Below are 25,140 nucleotides of genomic sequence, written 5' to 3' on the forward strand. Positions count from 1 at the left end.
ACTAAATTGTTTTACCTTAAAGGAGCAGGGGTGGGGATGGGGGAGCAGAGAATATTATCATGTTTTTCTTATTACATCTTGTTATTCCTCGACTTCTTACAATTTGTAAGGCTTATGTAATTAAATAAACGCAAGTAAAAGTGAGAAAAAAAACCAAACCTAAGTGTCTGCCAAATGAGTTCACAAAATGAGTTTAGTATCGCTGCCACTAGTTGAGAGTGGAGGAAGAGGCGGAGCTTCTGTAATATTACCAGACCACGCCCACTGTCCCCAGCCAATAGCTTCTCACGAGGGCCCTGGAAGGCTTGCTGTGACGCATGCGTACTTGCCTGAGTTTTTTCCTAGCCTCTGAGGAGCACCCTGCAGTTTTTGGGTTTGACCCTGTCAGGCTACCGTCCTGGGGACCGGAACAGCACCTGAGGTTTGCTTCCGGGCGTCTCTTAGGCTTCCCCTTCCCTCCATCACGTTCTTCCCCTCCCCCTATTCCCTTTTCCATTTTCGTTCTCTCCCAAAGAGGCCGACCCCTGAGTCGTGAGTCTGGGGTCTCGTTGGTGAAAAAAAGCTGTGGTAGCTGAAAGTAGGGAGGTGTGGGAAATTAATTGAGGTATTTGGAGACCAACGGCTTGACCGAAATGATTTGTTTGTGGGAGGAGGTCGAGCGTTGGTGGGAAGTTTTCCCCTTGAGGCGAGCGGGGGCGGGGTTTAGCAGGGTTTGCCTGGTGGGGTTCAGCAGGGTTTGCCTGGCGGGGTTGAGGGGGCGGGGGAAGACGCACCTCTAAAATGGGTAGCCAGGGGGTGGGGCGGTGTGTGGGCAAAGGGAAAATGGAGGTGGTGAGAACTGGCATTGGGGTCGCACGGCGTTCTGGCTTCAGTTTTACTTTAACCGTTTGATGAAAAGAGCAGCTACAAGTAGACTGTAGATTTTAGGTAGCCACGTTTTATTCCCACTTTACTTCCCTTTACTTTGGAGAAACCTCTTTGCCGCACGCTGTGTGCTTAAGTATTATAGACCTTTAAAAAAGTAAATTACCACATGGAAGCAAAGTAACGTCAGGGGAACAAATAAAGAGAAAGCAATGAATTACAGACCAACTCCTTCCCTCTGGATGGAAACATTTGTTCAAACTAGGCAATATCATGCAAATACTCATGTAATTAGTAAATTTTAAGGATCACAGGTCTCAGAAATACAAGCATGCCTCCTTTTATTGCTCTTTGCTTTATTGCACTTCACAGGTATTACGTTTTTTACAAACTGAAGGCAAAGACTCTGCTAGCAAAAAGATTATCATTCATTTTATTGCAACACTCGCTTTATGAAGGTGTTCTGGAAGCCCAACCCGCGTGCCTGTATCTTCCTCAGTAAATTGGTTCTCTTCAGTTTTCTAAAACATTATTTCCTGTTGCATAATATATGCCCTCTCAAACCTTTAAATCTTATTCAGGCCTATAGTCTATATAGCATAAGATGAGAACTACAAAATCTCAGTATCATATACTGGAGGGTGGGGAGAGGGAACATAGAATCCAATTTAACTATATTTAAATAATAAAGAGTAGGAATGAGTTTTATTTGGGGCCTGGAATTCTCTGTTGTGGTTATAATGATAATTTTAGTTTTTTGTTCCATGTAGAGGACAACAGCATGTCCTCCCTCCCTGGGTGCCTTGGTTTGGATGCAGGAACAGCTGCAATGGAGTCTGAAGAGATCGCAGAGCTGCAACAAGCAGTGGTTGAAGAGCTGGGTATCTCCATGGAGGAACTTCGGCAGTTCATCGATAAAGAACTAGAAAAGATGGACTGTATACAGCAACGCAGGAAGCAGCTAGCAGAGTTGGAGACGTGGGTAATACAGAAAGAGTCTGAGGTGGCCCATGTTGACCAGCTCTTTGATGATGCATCCAGGTAAGGACTATATGGGAAGAAGGGGAATTCATCATGACAGACATTATATCAAACACTTTATAGTTTACAAGTTACAGATATGTAGAACCTTACTCTTCCTCAAAAGTTAGAATCCCATGTCCTCATAATGACCCATATGTAGGATATCCACCTATTAGAGCTTAATATATGATCAGTAATAGGGCAGTCCAGGTCTTGAGTCCCTTCCCCTTTTGCACTCCAGAGCAATTGCTTTGTTTCCTTAGTAGGATTGTCTAGGGAGTGAGGATTGTAAAGAGTTAACTGTCTGCCCTAACTGGTTTGGTTCAGTGGATAGAGCGTCGGCCTGCAGACTCAAGGGTCCCAGGTTTGATTCCGGTCAAGGGCATGTACCTTGGTTGCGGGCACATCCCCAGTGGGGGTTGTGCAGGAGGCAGCTGATCGATGTTTCTCTCTCATTGATGTTTCTAACTCTCTGGCCCTCTCCCTTCCTCTCTAAAAATCAATAAAATATATTTAATAATAATAAAAAAAGAGTTACTGTCTTCTGTAATTGTGGAGCATTAATAAGTTCCTAGAGCCCTGAATCTATTCCTAAACCCCCAGAATATTTGTTTCTGATGCCCTAGTTGTCACTTAGAAAGCATTTTCGAATAACAAGGTAAATAGTGAGGTATGGTTGAAAGAACTATACTTTGAGCTTATTTTGGATTTTTGAGAAACTAGTCTGGAAACCACTATTTAAATATTTTTCTATGGGAAAAGCATTCTAAATTCTGAACAGAGAGACTTGGAATATAGCTGTTTATAAATTTAAGGCAGCTTATATTTATTTATTTTTTTTTTTAAATATATTTTATTGATTTTTTACAGAGAGGAAGGGAGAGGGGTAGAGAGCTAGAAACATCGATGAGAGAGAAACATCGATCAGCTGCCTCCTGCACACCCCCCACTGGGGATGTGCCCGCAACCAAAGTACATGCCCCTGACCGGAATCGAACCTGGGACCCTTTAGTCCGCAGGCCGACGCTCTATCCACTGAGCCAAACCGGCCAGGGCAAGGCAGCTTATATTTAAATACATATAAATTCTAGTGGCTCCTATACCTCCTTCTGCTGGCTTTGACCTTTTCTACATGTGTTCCAATATTAGGGCAGTGACTAATTGTGAGTCTTTGGTGAAGGACTTTTACTCCAAACTGGGACTACAATACCGGGACAGTAGCTCTGAGGATGAAGCTTCCCAGCCTACAGAAATAATTGAGATTCCTGATGAAGATGATGATGTTCTCAGTATAGATTCAGGTAAGAGGTGAAGCCATGGAGAGGAAAGTCTCAGGATCAAAATTGAAACACTAGAAGATAAAAGAGTAGAGGAGAAACCATTGTTACTAACTCCATATTCTAAACCGTTAGACTTGTCTGTTACAGGAAAAAATAGAACATTGTTCATCTCATAAATGTTCCTTTCATGCTACTTCCTGATTGAATTAACCTCCTTTCCCCATTCTGTATAACCTCTATTCTGAATTTCCTTGTTTTTCTTTGTAGATGGCATTAGAATCTATGTATATATCTCAGAATAGATGTTTGATTTTGTCTATTTTTTAATTTTTTTTTTGAAGGTGTGCCCTAGCTGGTTTGGCTCAGTGAATAGAGTCAGCCTGCAGACTTGAAGGGTCCCGGGTTCCATTCTGGTCAAGGGCACATGCCCGGGTTGCAGGCTCGATCACCAGTGTGGGGCATGCAGGAGGCAGCCAATCAATGATTCTCTCTCATCATTGATGTTTCTATCTTTCCCTCTCCCTTCCTCTCTGAAATCAATAAAAAGTATATATTTTTTTTAAATCTTAAGGTCTAATTTACATACTATAACATTTACCCACTGTAAGTGTATAGTTTGAGTTTTAGTAAATTTGTACAATAGTACACTCTTCACCACAATCCAGTTTTGGAACATGTGCATCACCCCCAAAAGTTCCCTCATGCCTATTTGCTCAATCTCCATGTCCCACCTCCCTGGCACCACTGATCAGCTTTCTTTCTGTAAAGTTTTACCTTTTCTAGAAATCCTATCTAATGAAAGAGTAATATGCAAATTGACTGTCACTCCAACACACAAGATGGCTGCCCCCATGTGGACACAAGATGGCCAGCAGGGGAGGGCAGTTGGGAGGGACCAGGCCTGCAAGGGAGGGCAGTTGGGGCAATCAAGCCTGCAGGGGAGGACAGTTAGAGGTGACCAGGCTGGCAGAGGAGGGAAGTTGGGGGCGACTGGGCCTGCAGGGGAGGGCAGTTTGGGGGGACCAGGCCTGCAGGGGAGGGCAGTTGGGGGGGGGACCAGGCCTGCAGGGGAGGGCAGTTGGGGGGGGACCAGGCCTGCAGGGGAGGGCAATTGGGGGCGACGAGGCTGGCAGGGGAGGGCAGTTAGGGGTGACCAGGCCAGCAGGGGAGGGCAGTTAGTGGCAATCGGGCTGTCAGGGGAGCAGTTAGGCATCAGTCAGGCTGGCAGGAGAGTGGTCAGGGGGTGATCAGGCTGGCAGGCAGAAGTGGTTAGGGACAATCAGGAAGGCAGGAAGGCAGGCGAGCAGTTGGGAGCCAGCAGTCCTGGATTGTGAGAGGGATCCCAGATTGCAGAGGGTACAGGCTGGGCTGACGGCCACCACCCCCCCCCCCCCACACACACACACACACACACACACACACACGTGCACGAATTTCGTGCACCGGGCCTCTAGTTTCATATAAATAGAATCACAATTATGTCTTCTTTTGTGTCTGCCTTGTGTCACTTAATGTTTTTGAGGTTTGTCCATGACTTGTTGCATGTATCAGTAATTCCTTTTTTTAAAATATATATTTTTATTGATTTCAGAGAGAAAGGGAGAAAGAAACATCAATAATAAGAGAGAATCATTGATTGGCTACCTCCTACAGGCACCAGCTGGGAATGGAGCCTGAAGGTGCCCTCACCTGGAATCAAACCATAATGCCCTGGTTCATAGGTTGATGCTCAACCACTAATCCATGCCAACCAGGCTCTTTCTTTTTTTCTTTTTTTTTTTAATATATGTTTTTTATTGATTTTAGAGAGAGAGGAGGTAGCCGATTGATAATTCTCTCTCATCATTGATGTTTCTCTCTCCCTTTCTCTCTCTGAAATCAGTAAAAAAATACAAATAGCCCTAACTGGTTTGGCTCAGTGGATAGAGAATTGGCCTGCGGACTGAAGGGTCCCGGGTTCCATTCTGGTCAAGGGCATATGCCTGGGTTGTGGGCTCGATTACCAGTAGAGGGCGGGCAGGAGGCAGCCAATCAATGATTCTCTCTCATCATTGATGTTTCTGTCTCTCTCTCCCTCTCCCTCTCCCTCTCCCTTCCTCTCTGAAATCAATAAAAATATTAAAAAAACAAAATGTTTTTTTATTATTGACTTAGAATGTATTTTAGGTATAATTCATTTATCAGATACCTTTTATAAACATTTTCTCCCAAATATGTTCTTTTTTTTAGTATCTTTTCTTTTTTTAAAATATATTTTTATTGATTTCAGAGAGGAAGGGAGAGGGAGAGACAGGAACATCAATGATGAGAGAGAATCATTGGTCAGTTGCCTCCTGCATGCCCCACACTGGGGATTGAGCCTGCAACCCAGGCATGTGCCCTTGACTGGAATCGAACCCGGTATCCTTCAGTCCACAGACCGATGCTCTATCCACTGAGCCAAACTGGTTAGGGCTCTTTATTTTCTTAAAGGTGTCTTTTAAAGAGTAAAAATTCTGAAGTAGGGTTGAGGTTGGTTTGTTTATTTTGCTTATGGCTATCCACTTGTTCCACCACCATTTGTTGAAAAGACTACTCTTTTGTTACCCTTGTCAAAAATCAACTGGCCTTATATGTGAGCCTATTTTGTCACATTGATCTAAATGACTATCTTTATACCAGCACCACACTGTCTTAATTTCTATAGCTTTATGGTTAGTAGGCTTGTTTGTTGCTAGGATATAAAAATATAGTTGGTATTTTCATCACCCCAAAAAGGAAACTTCATACTCGTTAGTGGGTTTTCTTTTGGGGGTGATGAAAATGTTTTGGAATTAGTGATGTGGGTTGTACAACCTTGAGAATATATTAAAATCCACTGAATTAAACACTTTTTTTTTTTGTTGTTGATATCAGAAAGAGAAACATTGACTTTTCTTTCCACTTATTTATGCACTCGTTGGTTGCTTCTTGTATGTGCCCTGACTGGGGATCAAACCTGCAACCTGCCATATCAGGCCAGGGCTGAATTAAAAAAAATTTTTTTTTTTAATCCTCATCCAAGAGTACTTTTCCATTGATTTTTAGAGAGAGTGGAAGGGAGGGGGAAAGACACAGAGAGAGAAACTGATGTAAGAGAGACACATCAGTTGGTTGCGTCCCATATGCTTGGGGTGCTCTGTACCGGGGATCAAGCTTGCAACCAGGGTATGTGCCCTTGACTGGAATTGAACCCACGATCCTTCGGGCTGTAGGCCAAATGTTCTATCCACTGAGCCAAATCGGCTAGGGCTGAATTAAACATTTAAAAAAATTGTATAGTATGTGAATTATACCTGAATTTATAAAAATTAATTTAAAAATTATTTCCTCAGATGCACTAGCTGCAAATATAGGATAGTTCTATTGTAGCAGAAAGTTTGGTTGTACAACACTATTCAAAAATAAATACTTTTGCTTAATGTTTTTATTGCATCTCATTTTTCAGTCATTCAAATAATCCATAAGTAAATTACTATTATAAAAATTCAAATATACAATGAAAACCCAAATTAATATGGACTACCACTTGTCACAGTACTTTACCCCAGGTAAGCACTATCGTCCATTTACTCTGTATCTCTCTGGACCCTTTTGGTACTTTTACATATTTGTAGCTCTATATCTACTTTGCAGTTGTTATTGATAATACTTCTATGATAATACTTTTGAGTAGCTTAGTTCTTGGTTTCTTGAAAATTTTTGTGTGTAAGTATCCTACACTCATTAGAGTTTTTCTCATCCATAGGTGATGCTGGAAGCAGAACTCCAAAAGACCAGAAGGTAAGTTAGAATGGGTAGGGAAAGGGTAAAAGATAAGAACATGAAAATGGGAGAAACTTTTGGCCTGACTATTCTGTTAGTTCAGCCATCGACAGAATCATTTACCCTGTAATCAGCCCCAGTTGTTGCAGTGGTGGCTGAATATAGACATTATAAGAAAGCAGAAGAGATTACTTAGAGAGCGTGCACTGATTGCTATATGAATGTAGAATTTGGCAGTGCTCAGCTAGGTGAGATTAATCAAGGAAAGCTTCCTAAAGCTGATTTCTGAACCAGATTTGTAAAAAAGCAGTTTTGCCTGATAAAGTAACCATAAGCTTCCAAATACAACTAATTCTATATTTGTTTTTTTGAAAGACAAGTTACTTTTATTTTAAAATTACTTGTAACCGATGCTGCTGTTTCAAAACTTAATTCCCTCATCCCCTTCCTTACAGCTCCGTGAAGCTATGGCTGCCTTAAGAAAGTCAGCTCAAGATGTCCAGAAGTTCATGGATGCTGTCAACAAGAAGAGCAGTTCCCAGGATCCACATAAAGGTTAGGGTCAGGAGATACCACGATATCGGTGGGGGTGAATTCCAGAGAGATTTCATGGATAACTGGCTTTTGTTTTAGCTTCTCAGAATCCTTCTCTATTGGGTTCTTTTAACACCTCAGGCTATACAAGCAATATAAGATTATTTGTGATTTTGTTTTTCCTTGCTGTCTGCTTAAGTGTTTTGCCTGCTGCTTTTCCAGTGTGTGATGGCTTTATCTGAATAATTTTTTAGCTCATCCTCATGGCTACTTCTTCCAGATGGAGATCAGAGAGAAGCAGTCTGAGAGAAGCTTTGCTTGTAGAATGGGTTTATTACAGGAAAATGCTTCTTCTCATTTAATGAGTGGTGGTTAATGTTGTTATTAATAAGGAGTTGTAAACAGTTGGTTAAAGTGACTTGTTCTTGAATTACATGTGAATTTCAGTTATTTGAGTTTTTCTATTAGCATTACTGTTGAATCAGCTATGTTTTATGTTTCCACCCTTGACCAAGAGAGCAGCAAAAATGGCTAAGGATCAGAGATTATCCCATTTTCCCTGATTACCCTACTACCCCTTTACTTTTTCATTCTCTCCCCAGTCTGTGCCATATTTCTTTCGAAGAACTTTGTTTTCTTCCATAGGAGCCTTGAGTCAAATGTCTGGAGAACTGAGCAAAGATGGTGACCTGATAGTCAGCATGCGCATTCTGGGCAAGAAGAGAACTAAGACATGGCACAAAGGCACCCTGATTGCCATCCAGACAGTTGGTATGTTCAAGCTAGAGGAAGAACTAATGAACAGCCTGCAGGTTTCCATTGCTGATTGTTTCTTTTCCCCACAGCCTTGCCTTTTGTCTCGCACAGCAGCCAGGATTTACTGGTACATAGAAGCTGGTGGGTTTTTTTAATTTTTGTTTATCTTTCCCTTTTACTCAGGGCCAGGAAAGAAATACAAGGTGAAATTCGACAACAAAGGAAAGAGTCTACTGTCGGGGAACCATATTGCCTATGATTACCATCCTCCTGCTGACAAACTGTATGTGGGCAGTCGAGTGGTGGCCAAATACAAAGATGGGAATCAGGTCTGGCTCTATGCTGGCATTGTAGCCGAGACACCAAACGTCAAAAACAAGCTCAGGTACCTAGACAGAGGATTGTAAACAGAGCAGAGGCCGGGAGCACAGCACCTGTCCTGTCCAAGTCATAATCCAGACCTCACAATTAGCCTTTGTGCTCTTAGTCCCCAGTGGCCAAAACTCATTTTTCTTTGCCATGGGAGTCATGTGGGTGATTCTTTCTCCTTTTTTTTTTTTTTTTTCCTTCTTGGTTTTTTTTTTTTTTTTTTTCCTTGAGAAAACTTGGAAGAGAGTAATCAGGATTGATTAATGGTTAATAGGGGAATAGGGACTCATTTAGGAGGAAGAAATAAAGTGGAGACTAAATGGTTTCCGAATAGGAATCTGATAGTAGAACTAGAATAAATCGCTTTGGGGAAAGTGGGGATATATTGGTTAGATGAAGAAAATTCTTAACTCTTGGGGTGGGAAGAAAGAATAACAGGAAGAAAGTAGTAGACTGGAACATCTTCCCTGAGGTGGAAGCTAGGATAAGATAATGCCTGTAGGTCATGTTAAATATAATTCCCTAATCTTTCCAATATCACTCTTTCCTTACAGATTTCTTATTTTCTTTGATGATGGCTATGCTTCCTATGTCACACAATCTGAATTGTATCCCATTTGTCGGCCACGTGAGTGTCCCTCCTTTCTTCCTTAGTTCTATTCATCTTCCTCTACCTTGTATTTCTTCTAAAGACAACCAGTTGAGAAGTCCTAGTGTTTTTGTTGCTTCTGTCTCAAAGAACGTAAGTTTGATTAAAGTCCTTTGGGAGATAAAGTTTTATTTGTTCATCTCCAATGATGGATCTTTGTAACCAAAGAGGGAGACACCGGAAGATCATGACTGACTTGGATGGACAATCATATTGTAGATGTGTTTTTATTTCATTTCCAGGTAATTTAGGTTTGAGAAGATGTTAGTCTCATACTTCTTCCCTAGTCTCATACTTCAGCTAATGTGTGTAAATCTGTAGGCTGCACAGTGCTTTCTACAGAAGCTGTGTTAGATGGGGGCTTCATGGTGTCCTCTATACTTGTGACTCGGATTTGGGTACAAACTCACAGAAGAGTCAATAACACTGCTGTGTTTCCACATAACCTGGCAGTAAATGCATTCAGGACCCCTTAAAAGCCCGATACAGAATAAGAAGGAAGGGAAATTTTTTTTATCAATTTCATAATGCCACCTGATCGTTTTTTGTTTACCTCTAGACATACCAAGTTAGCAAGGATTTTCACGAAGGAACATCCACTTCATAAAATGAATGACTCACCTGTATTTATATATTGCTTATTTAGTATTTACTTGATTTATATGAGTATTTACCCCTTAGGTTCAATACTTTTAAGTGGTCTTAGTTTTGCTTCCCTTGAGGTTATGATTTCATTTATTTTTCTGTCCTCCCAACTTAAAAAATATCAAACATCTCCTTGCCAACCATTTTTTCTTATTAAGACATGCCCTGCATGCCCTCTCTCAGTCCCATTTCTTCCTTGGGACAGTGAAAAAGACTTGGGAGGACATAGAAGACATCTCTTGCCGAGACTTCATTGAGGAGTACATCACTGCTTACCCCAACCGGCCCATGGTGCTACTCAAGAGTGGCCAGCTTATCAAGACTGAGTGGGAAGGCACATGGTGGAAGTCCCGAGTCGAAGAGGTGGACGGCAGCCTAGTCCGAATCCTCTTCCTGGTACTGTTCTTCCCTAGTTTTTGAGGCAGGTGTCGGGGTGGGTTGGGGGAGTATAAGAGGCAATAATGAGGATGATTTTATAAAACTTCATGGTTTTCCTTTTTTATCCTCCTATCTGTTCTCACTATTTTGATCAAAATTTACTTTGTCTTTCTTTTTGTTCATTTGTGAATGGTTGAAAATAAATTCCCTGAATTTAATTATGACACTAATCTGTATGGTTGGCTTTTGGTTGTGTTTTTTGGGTTTTTTTTTTTTTTTTCGTTTTATTTCTTTTTCTCTAGGAATAGTCACATTGCATGTAGGTACAGAGAAAGCAGCCAGTTTCATTTGTCCATGGTTAGGGTTTTGGTAGCATGATGGGACAGAGAAGGAATGATGAAGGAATTGGAATTGGAAGTCTTGTTGACCTTTCAAGGTCCGTGATCTTTCAAGGCCCAACTTAACTCTTAGGTCTTCTATACCCATCCTTTTCTCCCCTCATGCCTTCCTTAAAATTATATTTTTCCTCTTACTATCCCAGCATTTTGTTCCTAAGGCCTTATGATTCTGATGATAGTAATTCTCATACTTAGTAAAAACATCTGTTGCTCCTGAAATTTCTTATAAACAAGGAACATGTTTTTCTTCCTTATGTTCCTGATGCCTTATCATGGAGCCCAGTGCATAAGTTTATTGAATAGATAAGGAATTTGGGGCTCATCAGGGAGATTTCCCCAGGGAATGACATGATATATATTCTCCACAAATGGCAAGGTAGATTCTAGCCTTTAATCCGTTCTCTCCCTCCCTGCCTCCCAATTCCTCAGGATGACAAAAGATGTGAATGGATCTATCGAGGCTCTACACGGCTGGAGCCCATGTTCAGCATGAAGACATCCTCGGCCTCTACATTGGAAAAGAAGCAAGGGGGACAGTTCAGGACACGTCCAAATATGGGTATATCCAGAAAGATACCCTGGGTGAGGGTGGAATGGGACAAACCAGCAAAGGTGATTATAGACAGTGGCTATCCTTTGTTTACCAGGATGACACTACTGACTCATTGGAAACAGGAGGTGTGCCCTAAGTTGTTTGCAGTAGTGATGATGGATTTGTGGTGTCGCCTCCACATGCTGTGACTCTGATTTGTTCTAAACGACCACATAAAAATATGAAACAACTGGCTTAGGTTAGGGGTAATTGGTGGTAGTAGCAACCTCTTACTCACATGAGGATAACTGCTTCTTTGTTATCTAGGGTCAACTTTCTTAAAGCCTAAACTGTTTTTGTTGTTATATGTTCCTGGCATGCTTTGATTGATTTTTCCTGACTACATTACTTGACCAAAGAATGCATTTTTGAAAGTTTTCATCAAAATATAACAGTTACTAACATAAATGGTCTGAGGCAGGTTATTAAGTCAAAGCCAGCTTATGCCAATACTCTCACTCATTGGTATAAATATTGGGAACTGACAGTCTTAGCACTTACTCAAAATGTTTCCATTTATGCTTTTTTATATTAATATAAATTGAGGGTCAGGTGTGTGCATAAGTACAAGTGACAGCTGTCATCTTCTCAATGGTAAATTTCATTTTTCCTATAGGTGCTGTGAGGAGCAAAGGTCCTGTGGTCCAGTATACCCAGGATCTAACCAGCACTGGAACCCAGTTTAAGCCAATGGATCTGCCACAGCCTACAGCCCCACCTGTTCCACCTTCTGCTACACCCGTCCCACTTGCTACCCCCATCCCACCTGCTGCACCAGTCCCACCTGTTACACCCACTCCGCCTGCCCCACCTGCTCCACCTCTGTCCCCCCAGGCAGGTGACACTGAGTGAGTGCTATTTCTTTTTTTTGCTAGTTTCTTTCATACTTCCTATTTTCTGTATCTGTTATCATATCATCTCTTCTCTAATCTCCTAGAAGCTTGGAAAGCCAGCTTGCCCAGTCACGGAAGCAGGTAGCCAAAAAAAGCACCTCTTTGCGGCTAGGATCTGTGGGCTCTGGTCATTCCTCCCCGACGTCTCCTTCACTCAGTGAAAATGCCCCTGGTGGGAAACCTGGAATCAACCAGACATACAGGTGAGAAAATCGCAGGCACTTGATGGGGGCAAGGAGATGCAGTGTGGACTGAGTAGTTACAGGGAGGTACCTTGGCTCCAAGGGGTTATGATAGTGAGGAGTTTGGACTTGAAAAGAAAGTTTTTAACCTTGGAAATTTCCAGGAAACAAAATATAAAAATAACTGAATTAGAAACTGGGTGCCTAGAAATACAGAATTACCAGAAAGTCATTTGTTAAAACTTCTCATTAAATGTGGTAGCATCTTTGGTTCAATAAAAATGGCATGCTACAGCCACTTTCCTTGAATTGTGAGAGTTAATAAGGACATTTATAGGACCCATAGCAGGGAAGAAAGCATTGGTAGAAGACTGGACTCTACTTCCATAATTCACAGGCAAAAAAAGCTTTTAAGAAAGGGTATATACACTGTTGAAATAGAGATATTCTCAGTCAATGAAGAGTAACCAGGATGTTTCATTGTCCAGGTTTTTTGGGAAGGCAAGGGAAAAATCTGACTTTCTTGTGCCATATTTAGCTTCAGAGATAATAACTCAACAGAGAGATCCTGTTGCATTCTTACCTGATCTGTTGCATCTCATTTGCAGATCACCTTTAGGCTCAACAGCTTCTGCGCCAGCACCACCAGCATCCACAGTCCTTTCAGCCCTCCCAGCTTCCACAGTCCTTCCAGCCCTCCCAGCATCCACAGTCCTTCCAGTCCTCCCAGCATCAACAGTCCTCCCAGCATCCACAGTCCTGCCAGTCATTCCAGTCCTCCCAGTATCCACAGTCCTCCCAGCATCCACAGCCCTTCCAGCCCTCCCAGCTTTCCATGGCATGTTGGAGCGTGCCCCGGCAGAGCCCTCCTACCGCGCCCCCATGGAGAAGCTTTTCTATTTACCTCATGTCTGCAGCTATACTTGTCTGTCTCGAGTCAGACCTATAAGAAGTGAGCAGTACCGAGGCAAGAACCCTCTGCTAGTCCCACTGCTATATGACTTCCGGAGGATGACAGCCCGGCGCCGAGTTAACCGCAAGATGGGCTTTCATGTTATCTATAAGACACCCTGTGGCCTCTGCCTTCGGACAATGCAGGAGATCGAACGCTACCTTTTTGAGACTGGCTGTGACTTCCTCTTCCTGGAGATGTTCTGTTTGGATCCATATGTTCTTGTGGACCGGAAGTTTCAGCCCTATAAGCCTTTTTACTATATTTTGGACATCACCTATGGGAAAGAAGATGTTCCCCTATCCTGTGTCAATGAAATTGACACAACTCCCCCACCGCAGGTGGCCTACAGCAAGGAACGAATCCCGGGCAAGGGTGTTTTCATTAACACAGGCCCTGAATTTCTGGTTGGCTGTGATTGCACGGATGGGTGCCGGGACAAGTGAGTTGGTGGGGTATTGCTGGCCTTGCTATGGTTGCCTTTTTTCCCACTTCTTTCTCTGCCTTATATCTGCACTCCTTTCCCCATCTCCCTTTACCTTTTTCCTCAGCTGGAGTTCCTGCCTTAAGGTCTCCATGAAGCTATTGAATAGAGATGCTGGGGTTGACTTGGCCCCACTGCATAACCCTGGGTTCATGTGTCTTGTGTTTGTTTCTTTCTCTGATTCTCCTTTTCCTTCACTGTTCTCCAATTGACACTTTGTTTAATTCTCTTTCTATCTTATTCTCACAGTCATTTTCTTTTTTTGGCAGTTGCTACGTTTTTTTTTAATATATTTTATTGATTTTTTTACAGAGAGGAAGGGAGAGGGATAGAGAGTTAGAAACATCGATGAGAGAGAAACATTGATCAGCTGCCTCCTGCACACCCCCCACTGGGGATATACCTGCAACCAAGGTACATGTCCTTGACCGGAATCGAACCTGGGACCCCTCAGTCCACAGGCTGACGCTCTATCCACTGAGCCAAACCAGTTAGGGCCTCACAGTCATCTTACTCTGTCTTTTCCTTTCTCATCCTATCTAATAAAAGTGCAATATGCAAATTGACCGTCACTCCAACACACAAGATGGCTGCCCCCATGTGGACACAAGATGGCCGCCACAAGATGGCCAGCAGGGGAGAGCAGTTGGGAGGGACCAGGCCTGCAAGGGAGGGCAGTTGGGGACTATGAAGCCTGCAGGGGAGGGCAGTTAGGGGTGACCAGGCCGGCAGAGGAGGGAAGTTGGGGGCAACTGGGCCTGCAGGGAAGGGCAGTTGCGGGGGGACCCAGGCCTGTAGGGGAGAGCAGTTGGAGGGGACCAGGCCTGCAGGGGAGGGCAGTTAGGGGCAATCAGGCTGGCAGGGGAGCAGTTAGGCATCAGGCTGGCAGAGGAGTGGTTAGGGGGTGATCAGGCTGGCAGGCAGAAGCGGTTAGGGGCAATCAGGAAGGCAGGCAGGCGAGCAGTTGGGAGCCAGCAGTCCTGGATTGTGAGAGGGATGTCCGACTGCCCGTTTAGGCCCTACTGGGATAGGGCCTAAACGGGCAGTCGGACATCCCTCGAGGGGTCACAGATTGGAGAGGGTGCAGGCTGGGCTGAGAGAGAGAGAGAGAGAGAGAGAGACACACACACACACACACACACACACACACACACACACACCAAATTTCGTGCACCGGGCCTCTAGTTTACATATATGAGGGAAGAAAAAGAAATTTCTCTATCCTATTGTCAGCCATTTGTTATACTTCTTGGTTTTAAAGAAAGTCTCATGGCTCTACTTATCTTATCCTTCTATCTTATGTAGGTCCAAGTGTGCCTGTCATCAGCTAACTATCCAGGCTACTGCCTGCACCCCAGGTGGCCAAGTCAACCCTAACTCTGGCTACCAGTACAAGAGACTAGAAGAGTGTCTGCCCACAGGGTAAGTATCAGGGAAAAGTGAGGAGCATGCACTTGGTTTTCTATTCTTACAGAAACCATCAGAATTCTAAAAATTGAAACCAAAAAGGGAATAAATGAAATGGGCATTTATTTTATCAATTGAATCTTATTTACTGAAATCCCAGCACATATTACTTCCTTCGACCTCCCTTGAAATGAAAACATAGAATGATTGAACAGTGTCTAGGAGTTTTCTGTTGTGATCAAAGGTGATGTTAATTTTATAGCTGTTTGAATGTCCTAGCAGATTACGGCTTGCTCTGGCAAATGAAATGTATTCAGAGAGGAAAAGAAGGCAGAGACTTGATTACTTAGGACTTTGTAAATCAGAATAAAAATTATGGTCAAATTCATGGTGCAATAGGTAGCTATTGGAGATTTTTTTTTTTAAATATATTTTATTGATTTTTTACAGAGAGGAAGGGAGAGGGATAGAGAGTTAGAAACATCGATGAGAGAGAAACATCGATCAGCTGCCTTCTGCACACCCCCTACTGGGGATGTGCCCACAACCAAGGTACATGCCCTTGACCGGAATCGAACCTGGGACCTTTCAGTCCGCAGGCCGACGCTCTATCCACTGAGCCAAACCGGATAGGATGCTATTGGAAATTTTTAAGGAGTCAAATGATCTGACCTGCCTTTCGAAGATTACTCTGGCTTCTGTCTAGAAAATAGGTCTTAGGGCAGCAAAATAAAAATTTGGTAGCCCAGTTAGAAAATATAAGAGAGAGGTGGTGATTGCTGGTACTAACATGGAAGTGTAGTAGAGGTGAAAGAGGATAGATTTGGGGTACATTTGGAGGTAGAGCTACAGAACTTGGTAGATTGACTATGGAGTGGGGTAGAGAAGGGGCAGAATCAAGGACAGTTCCTAAATTTTCTACTTTAGCAACTAAATTGGGGCTTTTTTACTGAGATGGAAGACCAGAGGAGTTACAGGTCTGAGTGAAATTCAGCTTCTTTTCCAGCCGTATGAAGCTTGGGATGCCTGTTAGACAGTCCAAGTGGAAATGTTGAAAAGGCAGTGAGATTTCTGAGAGAAGTGTAAGGGCTGCACAGGAGTGGTATTTAAAGCCTGGATGAGTTCACCGAGAGAGAATATTGATAATAGAGAAAGAAAGGGGCCCAGGAGTCAGTCCTGGGCTCTCTAAATAGAAACTGAACAGAAGAGGTAGAGCCAGGTCAGGGAAAGAAAAGATGAATGGAGGAGTGAGATATAACATGGTAAATTGCTTATTTATGAACATGTGAACTAATAAACCTAGTGCTCAAGATGCATAATAGGAGAATAGAAGAAGAAAGGAGAAAAGCATCAATGAAATCAGAAATTTTCTCATAAGTAAAGGGTCTGTATTTCCAAATTGACAGGGCCAATCAGGTCCCAGTGTAATGAATGAAAATAGATCCCCACTAAAACAAATGATAATAAAATGTGACCACTGTGCCCACAAGAACACTGGGGGCTAAAAGAAAATCCTAAAAGCTCCTATAGAAGAGAAATAGACCACACATACACAAAAAATGATTCAAAATGACTTCAGGCCCTAACCGGTTTGGCTCAGTGGATAGAGCATCAGCCTGTGAACTGAAAGGTCCCAGGTTCTATTCCGGTCAAGGGCATGTACCTTGGTTGTGGGCACAGCCCCAGTAGGGGGTGTGCAGGAGGCAGCTGATCGATGTTTCTGACTCTCTATCCCTCTCCCTTCCTCTCTGTAAAAAATCAATAAAATATATTTAAAAAACAAAAAAAACAAAATGACTTCAGCCTTCTCAAAATAACATTGAAAGCTAGAAGGCAATTAGGAATTTATTCAAAATTCTAAGGGGAAATTATTTCTAACCTAGAGTTCTAAACCCAGGCAAACTATCAGATCAGTGTTAAAGTAGACTAAAGACATATTTTAAACATGAAATAAATCCAAATTTTTCATTATTCCATTTCTCAGAAAGTTACTGGAATGTTTACCAAAATGAGGGGGTAAAGTCCATACAGATCCATGAAACAGAGACTCTAACTCAAAAGAGGGGTGAGAGCCCTGGCTGGGTGGCTCAGTAGGTTGGAGCATCATTCCATGCACCAGGAGGTTGCAGATTCAATTCCTGGTAAGGGCACGAATGACAGGCAACCAATCTATGTTTCCCTCGCACATTGATGTTTCTCTGCTCCTCCCTTTCTTTTTCAAATCAATTAAATATATATTAGAGGCCCGGTGCATGAAATTCGTGCATGGGAGGTGGTTCCCCTCAGCCCAGCCTGCACCCTCTCCAATCTGGGACCCCTCGGGGGATGTCCGACTGCCGGTTTAGGCCCCATCCTGGGGATCAGGCCTAAACCAGCAGAAACTGGCAGTTTGACATCCCTCTCACAATCCTGGACCGCTGACTCCTAACTGTCCCCCTCCCCCGCTGCCGGCCTGGTCGCCCCCAACTGCCCCTCCCCCACTGGCCTAGTTGCCCCTCACTGCCCCCCCTGACAGCCTAATTGCCCCCAACTGCACATCCCCCCCTCCCCCCCCCCCCCCCCCCCGCTGGCCGGGTCACCCCTCTTGGTCCCCCGCTGGCCTAGTTGCCCCACGCATCCTGCTGTTCAGTCATTTAGTCATCCCTCACCCCCCTGCCGGCCTGGTCGCCCCACACAACCTGCTTGTTCAGTCATTTGGTCGTCCCTCACTAACCCCCCCTGCCGGCTTGGTCACCCCACGCAGCCTGTTTGTTCAGTCATTTGGTCATCCCTCGCTAACCCTCCCTGCTGGCCTGGTTGTAGGCAGCCATCTTGTGAGGGTAATTTGCATATTACCTCTATTATATAGGATCTTCTTGGGTGAGGAGAGGTGAGAGGAATCCCACAATGATAGTGAAATGAAGGGCAGTGAAGGAGGCATCCAGACTGACAGCTGTGCACTGGATGTAGAGAACAGCCAGTGTCAGAACAGGCCAAACCTGGCTACAAAAGAGACTTTGGGAAAATGAACATTTAATAGAAAACCTGCTGTGTCAGAGTAGCCTCAGAGGAGATTGAGATTACTGAGGAGGTCAGGAGATGAATTTGTGCTGAATGCATATTGAAAACTAAGCAAACACAGTTATTAGCTTTACCTGCATTACTGTTATCATGTTTTCATTTTAAATAAAAAATATGAATCTTGTAACGATATTTAGATTTGCTAATGCTGGGTGGTAGATGAGTGTTCATTGTATCTTTTACATGTTTGAAATGTTATATTGAAATGTTTTCAAATAACCACAAATAATATATGACTCCTGCTTAAACCTCTCTCATAGCTTCCAACTCTACTTTGGATTTTATTCTCTTAATCTTGGGTCACCAGACACTGTACTTACTGTCTTGCTCCTTCCTATCTCTCTCCCCCCAGAATTGTTCCAACCACACTGATATTCTTCAGTTCCTGGATCCAGTTCTTCCAGTGTTTGCCAGCCTACCTTGAGGGCCTTTGTACACACTGTGCCCTCTCGGCATCCTCCCAGTTCTTTGCGCAGTTATCTTCTTTAACCTTGAGTGCTCTCAGCTTTAGTCTGAACTCAGAGAAACTTTTCCTGGTCACTCTAAAACTAGGTCATTTTTGATAATTTTGTCATTGAGCACCTGTTGGTATTTATAGCATCTGTGACAGCTTTTTCATATTTGTCCATTTGTTTTTGTTCTGGGTTTTTTTTCCCCCTATTAGAATGTAAGCTCCATGAGGGCATGTCTTTCTTGCTCCCCATTATATCTCCTGCAGCTTACTTATCCAGTGTCTGGCACATAGTAACAAAAGTAAATTTTGTTGAATAAATGATACTCAATATAGCTACTCCAAAAGTTTCATCTGATGGTGATTAAATCTGAGATCAAATTCTGGCCTTATCCCTCCAAACTGATCCTATTTTATTAACTACTAGAGGCCTGATGCATGAAATTTGTGCAAGGGGCTCGGCCCTCACAGCCCCAGCCGGCCCGCGCAGCCCCTTGCAGCCCCAGACAGTCGTTCTGCTGTTCGATCTAATTAGCATATTAGCTCTTTATTATGTAGGATAAACACAGTTTAAGAATATTGACATCCCCCACCCCAATGGGATTTTAAAGGACTAAAAGTTGTTTCTTGATATAGTGCTGGTTCTGTGTTTTGTGAAAATTCATTGAACTATTGACTTACTGTGTACTTCTCTCTGTATATATTACGTTTTAATAGGTTTGTTACCATTTAAAAACACCTTATATGGCTACTTTGAAGATAGACTAAGGGAATGTATATAAGTATTGACTTAATGGCAAACACAAAATATATCTTCAATAAATAGAAGCTGCTCTTACCGTCTTTGTCAGGGGGATACCACTAATGTCATCAACCAACTCTCTGTACTGTTATCTTTCCAAAAGTAAACATCTTTCAATTTATATACCAGGAAAGTGAAGTAAAATCTTAAACCCTGAGCAAAGCAGATAGAGCAGAAACACTGCAAAGCTAATTGACATAGCTTATCTACTTATTTTAATGGCTCTTAATCTGTGTTCACATCATAGTTTCTTAGCTTTTCTCCAGGTTAGGCATTCTGGTATTCACTGTTACTATCTGTATAATATGATAACTATCTGTATAAATCACTTTTCCCCCTTAGGAATTATTTCCTTGGGCTATATTCCCAAATGAAACAAAGAGCATATAGTTCAATAAATCTGCTCACTTAGTCATTACCTCATTAATGATGATACCTTAAGAATTATAACAGTTCAGTGGATGCTGTAGTGATTATGTCATGACTGATTTTATTGTATCCTCCTCCCAGAGTTTATGAGTGTAACAAACGCTGCAAATGTGACCCAAACATGTGCACAAACCGGTTGGTGCAACATGGACTACAGGTTCGGCTACAGCTGTTCAAGACACAGAACAAGGGCTGGGGTATCCGCTGCTTGGATGACATTGCCAAAGGCTCCTTTGTCTGTATTTATGCAGGTTGGTATGAACCGTTTGCTTTCTGGAGTTAGGACACGGGGGGGAATTGAATCAGAGACAAGTTTGAACATAAGAATAAAATGCTTGACACGTGAACTGGGAGTAAAAGGAGGCCAACATTTTCTTCTGTAAAGAACATTATGAGTGATGTGCCTGTCTGGGTGGATGCGGGAGGGACAAAAATGCTTCATAAGGATAAGAGTGAAAAGGGATGAAATTGTGGGTGTGGTGATGTTCCAGAGAAGGGGCATATAGTAGAATCAAGTGTATCATTTTCTCCCACATCACACTACCCTGTCACTCCACCCAGAGATCTTTTAGCATAGCTGAGAACTCTTTCGGTAAACAAAGTAAAGAGGAACAATAGGAAGGCAGAAGGGGCAAGATTTAAAACTACAATTAGCTTCTCATACTCTCTTAGTGAAGACACAAGGGAGGAGATATCATCAAAGACAAACAAGACACCATAGTGGAGGCATTTTGACTTTATGTGCTGGTGCGTTAGGTATTGCTGGAATGACTCTTATTCTTTCAAAAACCCTGGAAGGCCTTTAATTCTCTTTATTCCCAGGCAAAATTCTGACAGATGACTTTGCAGACAAGGAGGGCCTGGAAATGGGTGATGAGTACTTTGCCAACCTGGACCATATCGAGAGCGTGGAGAACTTCAAGGAAGGATATGAGAGCGATGCCCCCTGTTCCTCTGACAGCAGTGGTGTAGACTTGAAGGACCAGGAAGATGGCAATAGCGGTACAGAGGACCCCGAAGAGTCCAATGACGATAGCTCAGATGATAACTTCTGTAAGGATGAGGACTTCAGCACCAGTTCAGTGTGGCGCAGCTATGCTACCCGGCGGCAGACCCGGGGCCAGAAGGAGAATGGGCTGTCTGAGACGGCTTCCAAGGACTCCCGTCCCCCAGACCTCGGGCCCCCACATCTTCCTGTCCCTCTATCAATCTCTATGGGTGGCTGCAATCCACCTTCTTCTGAAGAGACATCCAAGAATAAGGTGGCCTCGTGGTTAAGCTCCAATAGTGTCAGTGAAGCTGGCTTTGCTGACTCTGATAGCCGTTCATCCTTCAAGACCAGTGAAGGTGGGGAAGGCCGGGCTGGGGGAGTGAAAGGGGAAGCTGAGAAGGCCGCCACCTCAGGGCTGAGCTTCAAGGACGAGGGAGACATCAAGCAGGCCAAGAAAGAGGTAAACTCTGTGAGCAGTGTTTTTTGTGTAACTTTGGTACAGTAAAAAAAACTTAATGCAGTCTTCACATGTAGATTATTTACTTGATGGATATCTCTGGCAAATCTGATTATCTCCCTTCTCCACCCAGCACAGTCCTAGTGTTCATTTAAAGAAAGAAATTATTTTAAAATCAACCTGCTGGGTTGATTCATTCCAAAGTAAAGGATTTATAACTAATGTTTAAAAATTAAGTGCTATTTCAAGTTATCTGTGTCATTGCTTGCTTCTCTTAGAGAAATAAGAATCTAAAATATATTTTTCACTATGCTTCAATTTACCACATTACAGGTAGTGAACTTCTCCCTTGTCCTTGTAAGACTGCCCATGGTATTTTCTATGAACATTTTATGCCTTACCATGGGAAAGGATTGAATATGAGAATATGGTTGTTCCTATCAAGTTGCAGTCATATCTCCACACCTTATTTTAGAGAGTGTACTTCTCCCTGGCTAATGTCTTTGAGGTCATTTGAGATGAATTCTAAATGCTGGACTTATTACCTAGGACCATAAAAACATTTAACCTTTCACTGGCTGTCTTTTCCAGGAACCTGATGACCGAAACAAGGTATCAATGTAAGTGCCTCTTTTAGACCTGTTTCCAAATCTGCCTTCTCTCAAGCCTTCAAAAGAAAAAGCCATGAACCTGACTTCTCCCATCCCTTCCCCTCCCATCAGAGTTACTGAGAGCTCTCGAAATTATGGTTACAATCCTTCTCCCATGAAGACTGAAGGACTTCGCCGCCCACCTAGTAAGACTAGTATGCATCAGAGCCGACGCCTCTTGGCCTCCGCTCAGTCCCACCCTGATGTAAGTGACCTTTCTCAAACTGTACCTCACCCCCGCTCTCTGTTTTATTCAGAGTCTGTGTGAAGGAACATCCTTCTCACCTCATCAAGTCCTTCACCATAATTACTGTTAGATCTTTTCTTGCTTCTTTAGCCTTGACTTCCTGCCTTATTTTCCTTCGTCCAACATGTAACCTTCCTCTTACTGTCATCTCAGCTCCTTTCTGCCTAACCTTAGGTAAGAGGCAGAACTTGAAGGGGCCCTTCCATTTACTCTCTTCCCTTTCACCCTCTGCCTCCCCAGGATGTCTTGACACTGTCCAGCAGCACAGAAAGTGAGGGGGAAAGTGGGACGAGCCGAAAGCCCACTGCTGGTCAGACTTCAGCCACAGCAGTTGACAGTGATGATATCCAGACCATCTCCTCTGGCTCTGAAGGCGATGACTTTGAGGACAAGAAGAACATGTCTGGTAGTCTAAAGCATTTGCGGGGTAGTTGGAAGGAACCATAGGAAAGTTGAGATAGAGGCATTTTTGCTGGTTTGTTTATTTGGTTCTTTAGATTCCACATAAGTGAAATCATATGGTACTTGTCTTTGTCTGACTTGTTCCATTTAGGATAATACCTCTAGGTCCATCCATGTTGTTGCAAGTGGTAAGATTTAATTCTTTTAATGACCTAGTAATAATATTCCATTGTATATATGTATCACATCTTCTCTATCCAGTCATCTATTGATGGGCACTTAGGTTCCTTTCATATCTGGACTACTGTAAATTATGCTGCATAGAACATAGGAAGCATATATCTTTTTTAAAAAACATATTTTTATCGATTTTGGAGAGGAAGGGGGAGGGAGAGAGAGATAGAAACTTCAATGATGAGAAAGAACTACTGATTAGCTGCCTCCTGCACACCCCCCACTGGGAACTGAGCCCGCAACCCGGGCATGTGCCCCTGACCGGAATTGAACCCGGGACCCTTCAGTCCACAGGCCAACGCTCTATCCACTAAGCCAAACCAGCTAGGGCAGGAGCATATATCTTTTTAAATTAGTGTTTTGGGTTTCTTCAGCTAAATATCCAGAATTGCTGGGTCATAAAATAGTTCTATTTTTAAATCTTTGAAGAACCTCCATACTGTTTTCCATAGTCACTGCATCAATTTGCAATCCCACCAACAATGCACAAGGGTTCCTATTTCTCCACATCCTCACCAACATTTGTTTGTTGATTTATTAATGATAGCCATTCTGACAAGTGAGGTGATATCTCATTGTGGTTTTAATTTGCATCTAGCTGATGATTAGTGACCTTAAGCATTTCATATATCTATTGGCCATCTGGAGGTAGAGGATTTTTTAAAGAAACTATATAAAAAATTCAGATCCTAAAAGTTAAACGTCTTTAAGGAGGGCTCCCTGGCTCCCAGCTAAACTGTTAATATTGCTTCACATGTCTCCTTACTCTCCTCTCCATTTCCCTACTCTTCCCTCAGCTCCTTTATCTAGCAATCCTGCTTGAAAAACTGCAGTTTAGAATCTTTTCCTCTGTCTCAGCTTATTGTTATTCCTGAGCTGCAGTGCGTGGGATGAAATGGGGGTAGACTATCCATCTTGGGTTGGGATGGGTCGTGAACCTGTTCTCTTTCCTGTCTAGGCCCAATGAAGCGCCAAGTGGCAGTAAAATCAACCAGAGGCTTTGCTCTTAAATCAACCCATGGGATTGCCATTAAATCAACCAACATGGCGTCTGCGGAAAAGGGGGAAAGCGCACCTGTTCGTAAGAACACACGCCAATTCTATGATGGTGAGGAGTCTTGCTACATCATCGACGCCAAGCTTGAAGGCAACCTGGGCCGCTACCTTAATGTAAGACCCTTTCCCGTACCTGTAGATGCTGGATTATCCCATGGTCCTCAAATTTCTAGTGCTCTTAACACAACTATATAAATCTACCTTTTCTTGTTATAAATTCTTGGTCTCAAAGGATCTTAACGAGGTAGTTTTTGAAACTTCTGCTATGATGGGGAGGTTTTCACTCAACTCTCACTCACCCTACAAAGCCAGATTCTGTTTCTCTGGTTCTTATTGGTCCTGTCATTAAACCTACAGCACAGTTGCAGCCCCAACCTGTTTGTCCAGAATGTCTTCGTGGATACCCATGATCTTCGCTTCCCTTGGGTGGCCTTCTTTGCCAGCAAGTAAGAGGGAGTCAGGAAAGAGGGTGGTTGGGTAGGAAAAGAAGCCCAGGATTGGGAAGGGGCAAGGACTGTTGAAATTCTAAGGGGCCCTCCTCCATGTGTGATCCACTTTCACCTGCACACGCTATAACCCCAGGCACCTGGGCTATCTGCTATCTTCACACCCCATCCTTTTCTTTGTAGGAGAATTCGGGCTGGAACCGAACTTACATGGGACTACAACTACGAGGTGGGCAGTGTGGAAGGCAAGGAGCTGCTTTGCTGCTGTGGGGCCATTGAATGCAGAGGGCGTCTTCTTTAGATGATAGCCTTCTTCCTAAGCTTCTGAACCCTTCCTGAACTGACCTTTCCTCAGGAACTGGGTCTTCCTCACTGTTGAACTCTGACCCCCAAGTCTCCATCCAGTCTAGCTACTCCCCCCAGCTCCTAGTTAGAAATGGGGGTTCTGGATCAGGAGATCCCTTCCATTGTGGTGCTAGCAGGCTGGGTCCCTCCTCCACCCCCTAAGGCCCTGAGGGGCTGGGAGAGGTTACCACTCTTAACCCGGGCCTGACATCCCTTCAGTCCTGTTGCTCATCCCTCCCATCCTACATTAGTTCAAGTGTTTATGCTTCTGACACTTTATTCCTGTATGAGGGCTGTGTACTTAATGTCCATGGTTTGTATCATTTCTTGAGTCTTTTACTAAGATGTTAAAACTAAGATTGTGATTTGATTTTCTCTCCG

At 43.2% G+C, this 25,140-nt stretch overlaps 1 protein-coding gene across 9 annotated transcripts; it reads left to right on the forward strand.

Annotated features, from left to right (window-relative positions):
• The first annotated feature begins 401 nt into the window (after positions 1-401).
• SETDB1 (SET domain bifurcated histone lysine methyltransferase 1) lies at positions 402-25,116 on the forward strand. Of its 9 annotated transcripts, none has more exons than XM_080649471.1 (22): positions 402-604; positions 1,635-1,905; positions 3,037-3,188; positions 6,934-6,968; positions 7,406-7,505; positions 8,130-8,255; positions 8,424-8,625; positions 9,164-9,237; positions 10,109-10,299; positions 11,109-11,238; positions 11,888-12,119; positions 12,209-12,367; positions 12,955-13,740; positions 15,088-15,204; positions 20,013-20,182; positions 20,754-21,382; positions 21,971-21,999; positions 22,102-22,234; positions 22,517-22,682; positions 23,871-24,082; positions 24,326-24,414; positions 24,598-25,116. In XM_080649471.1, exons 2-22 carry the CDS (start codon positions 1,646-1,648, stop codon positions 24,713-24,715), a joined length of 4,110 nt encoding a protein of 1,369 aa, XP_080505597.1. In that variant the 5' UTR covers positions 402-604; positions 1,635-1,645; the 3' UTR covers positions 24,716-25,116. The 9 variants fall into 9 exon arrangements, with proteins under 9 accessions (XP_080505597.1, XP_080505593.1, XP_080505596.1 ...); XM_080649467.1 differs by having other exon boundaries at positions 439-531; positions 20,754-21,391; XM_080649470.1 differs by having other exon boundaries at positions 439-531.
• The last annotated feature ends 24 nt before the right edge of the window (positions 25,117-25,140 follow it).

The sequence above is a fragment of the Plecotus auritus genome, assembly GCF_963455305.1.
Source record: "Plecotus auritus genome assembly, chromosome: 12".
NCBI classification, from domain to species: domain Eukaryota; kingdom Metazoa; phylum Chordata; class Mammalia; order Chiroptera; family Vespertilionidae; genus Plecotus; species Plecotus auritus.

Coding starts and splice junctions, on each gene's coding strand:
- SETDB1 (XM_080649463.1), top strand. CDS start 1,317: ATGAAGGTGTTCTGGAAGCCCAACCCGCGTGCCTGTATCTTCCTCA. Junction 1,906..3,036: donor CTCTTTGATGATGCATCCAG/GTAAGGACTATA, acceptor TTCCAATATTAG/GGCAGTGACTAATTGTGAGT. Junction 7,506..8,129: donor TTCCCAGGATCCACATAAAG/GTTAGGGTCAGG, acceptor TTTCTTCCATAG/GAGCCTTGAGTCAAATGTCT.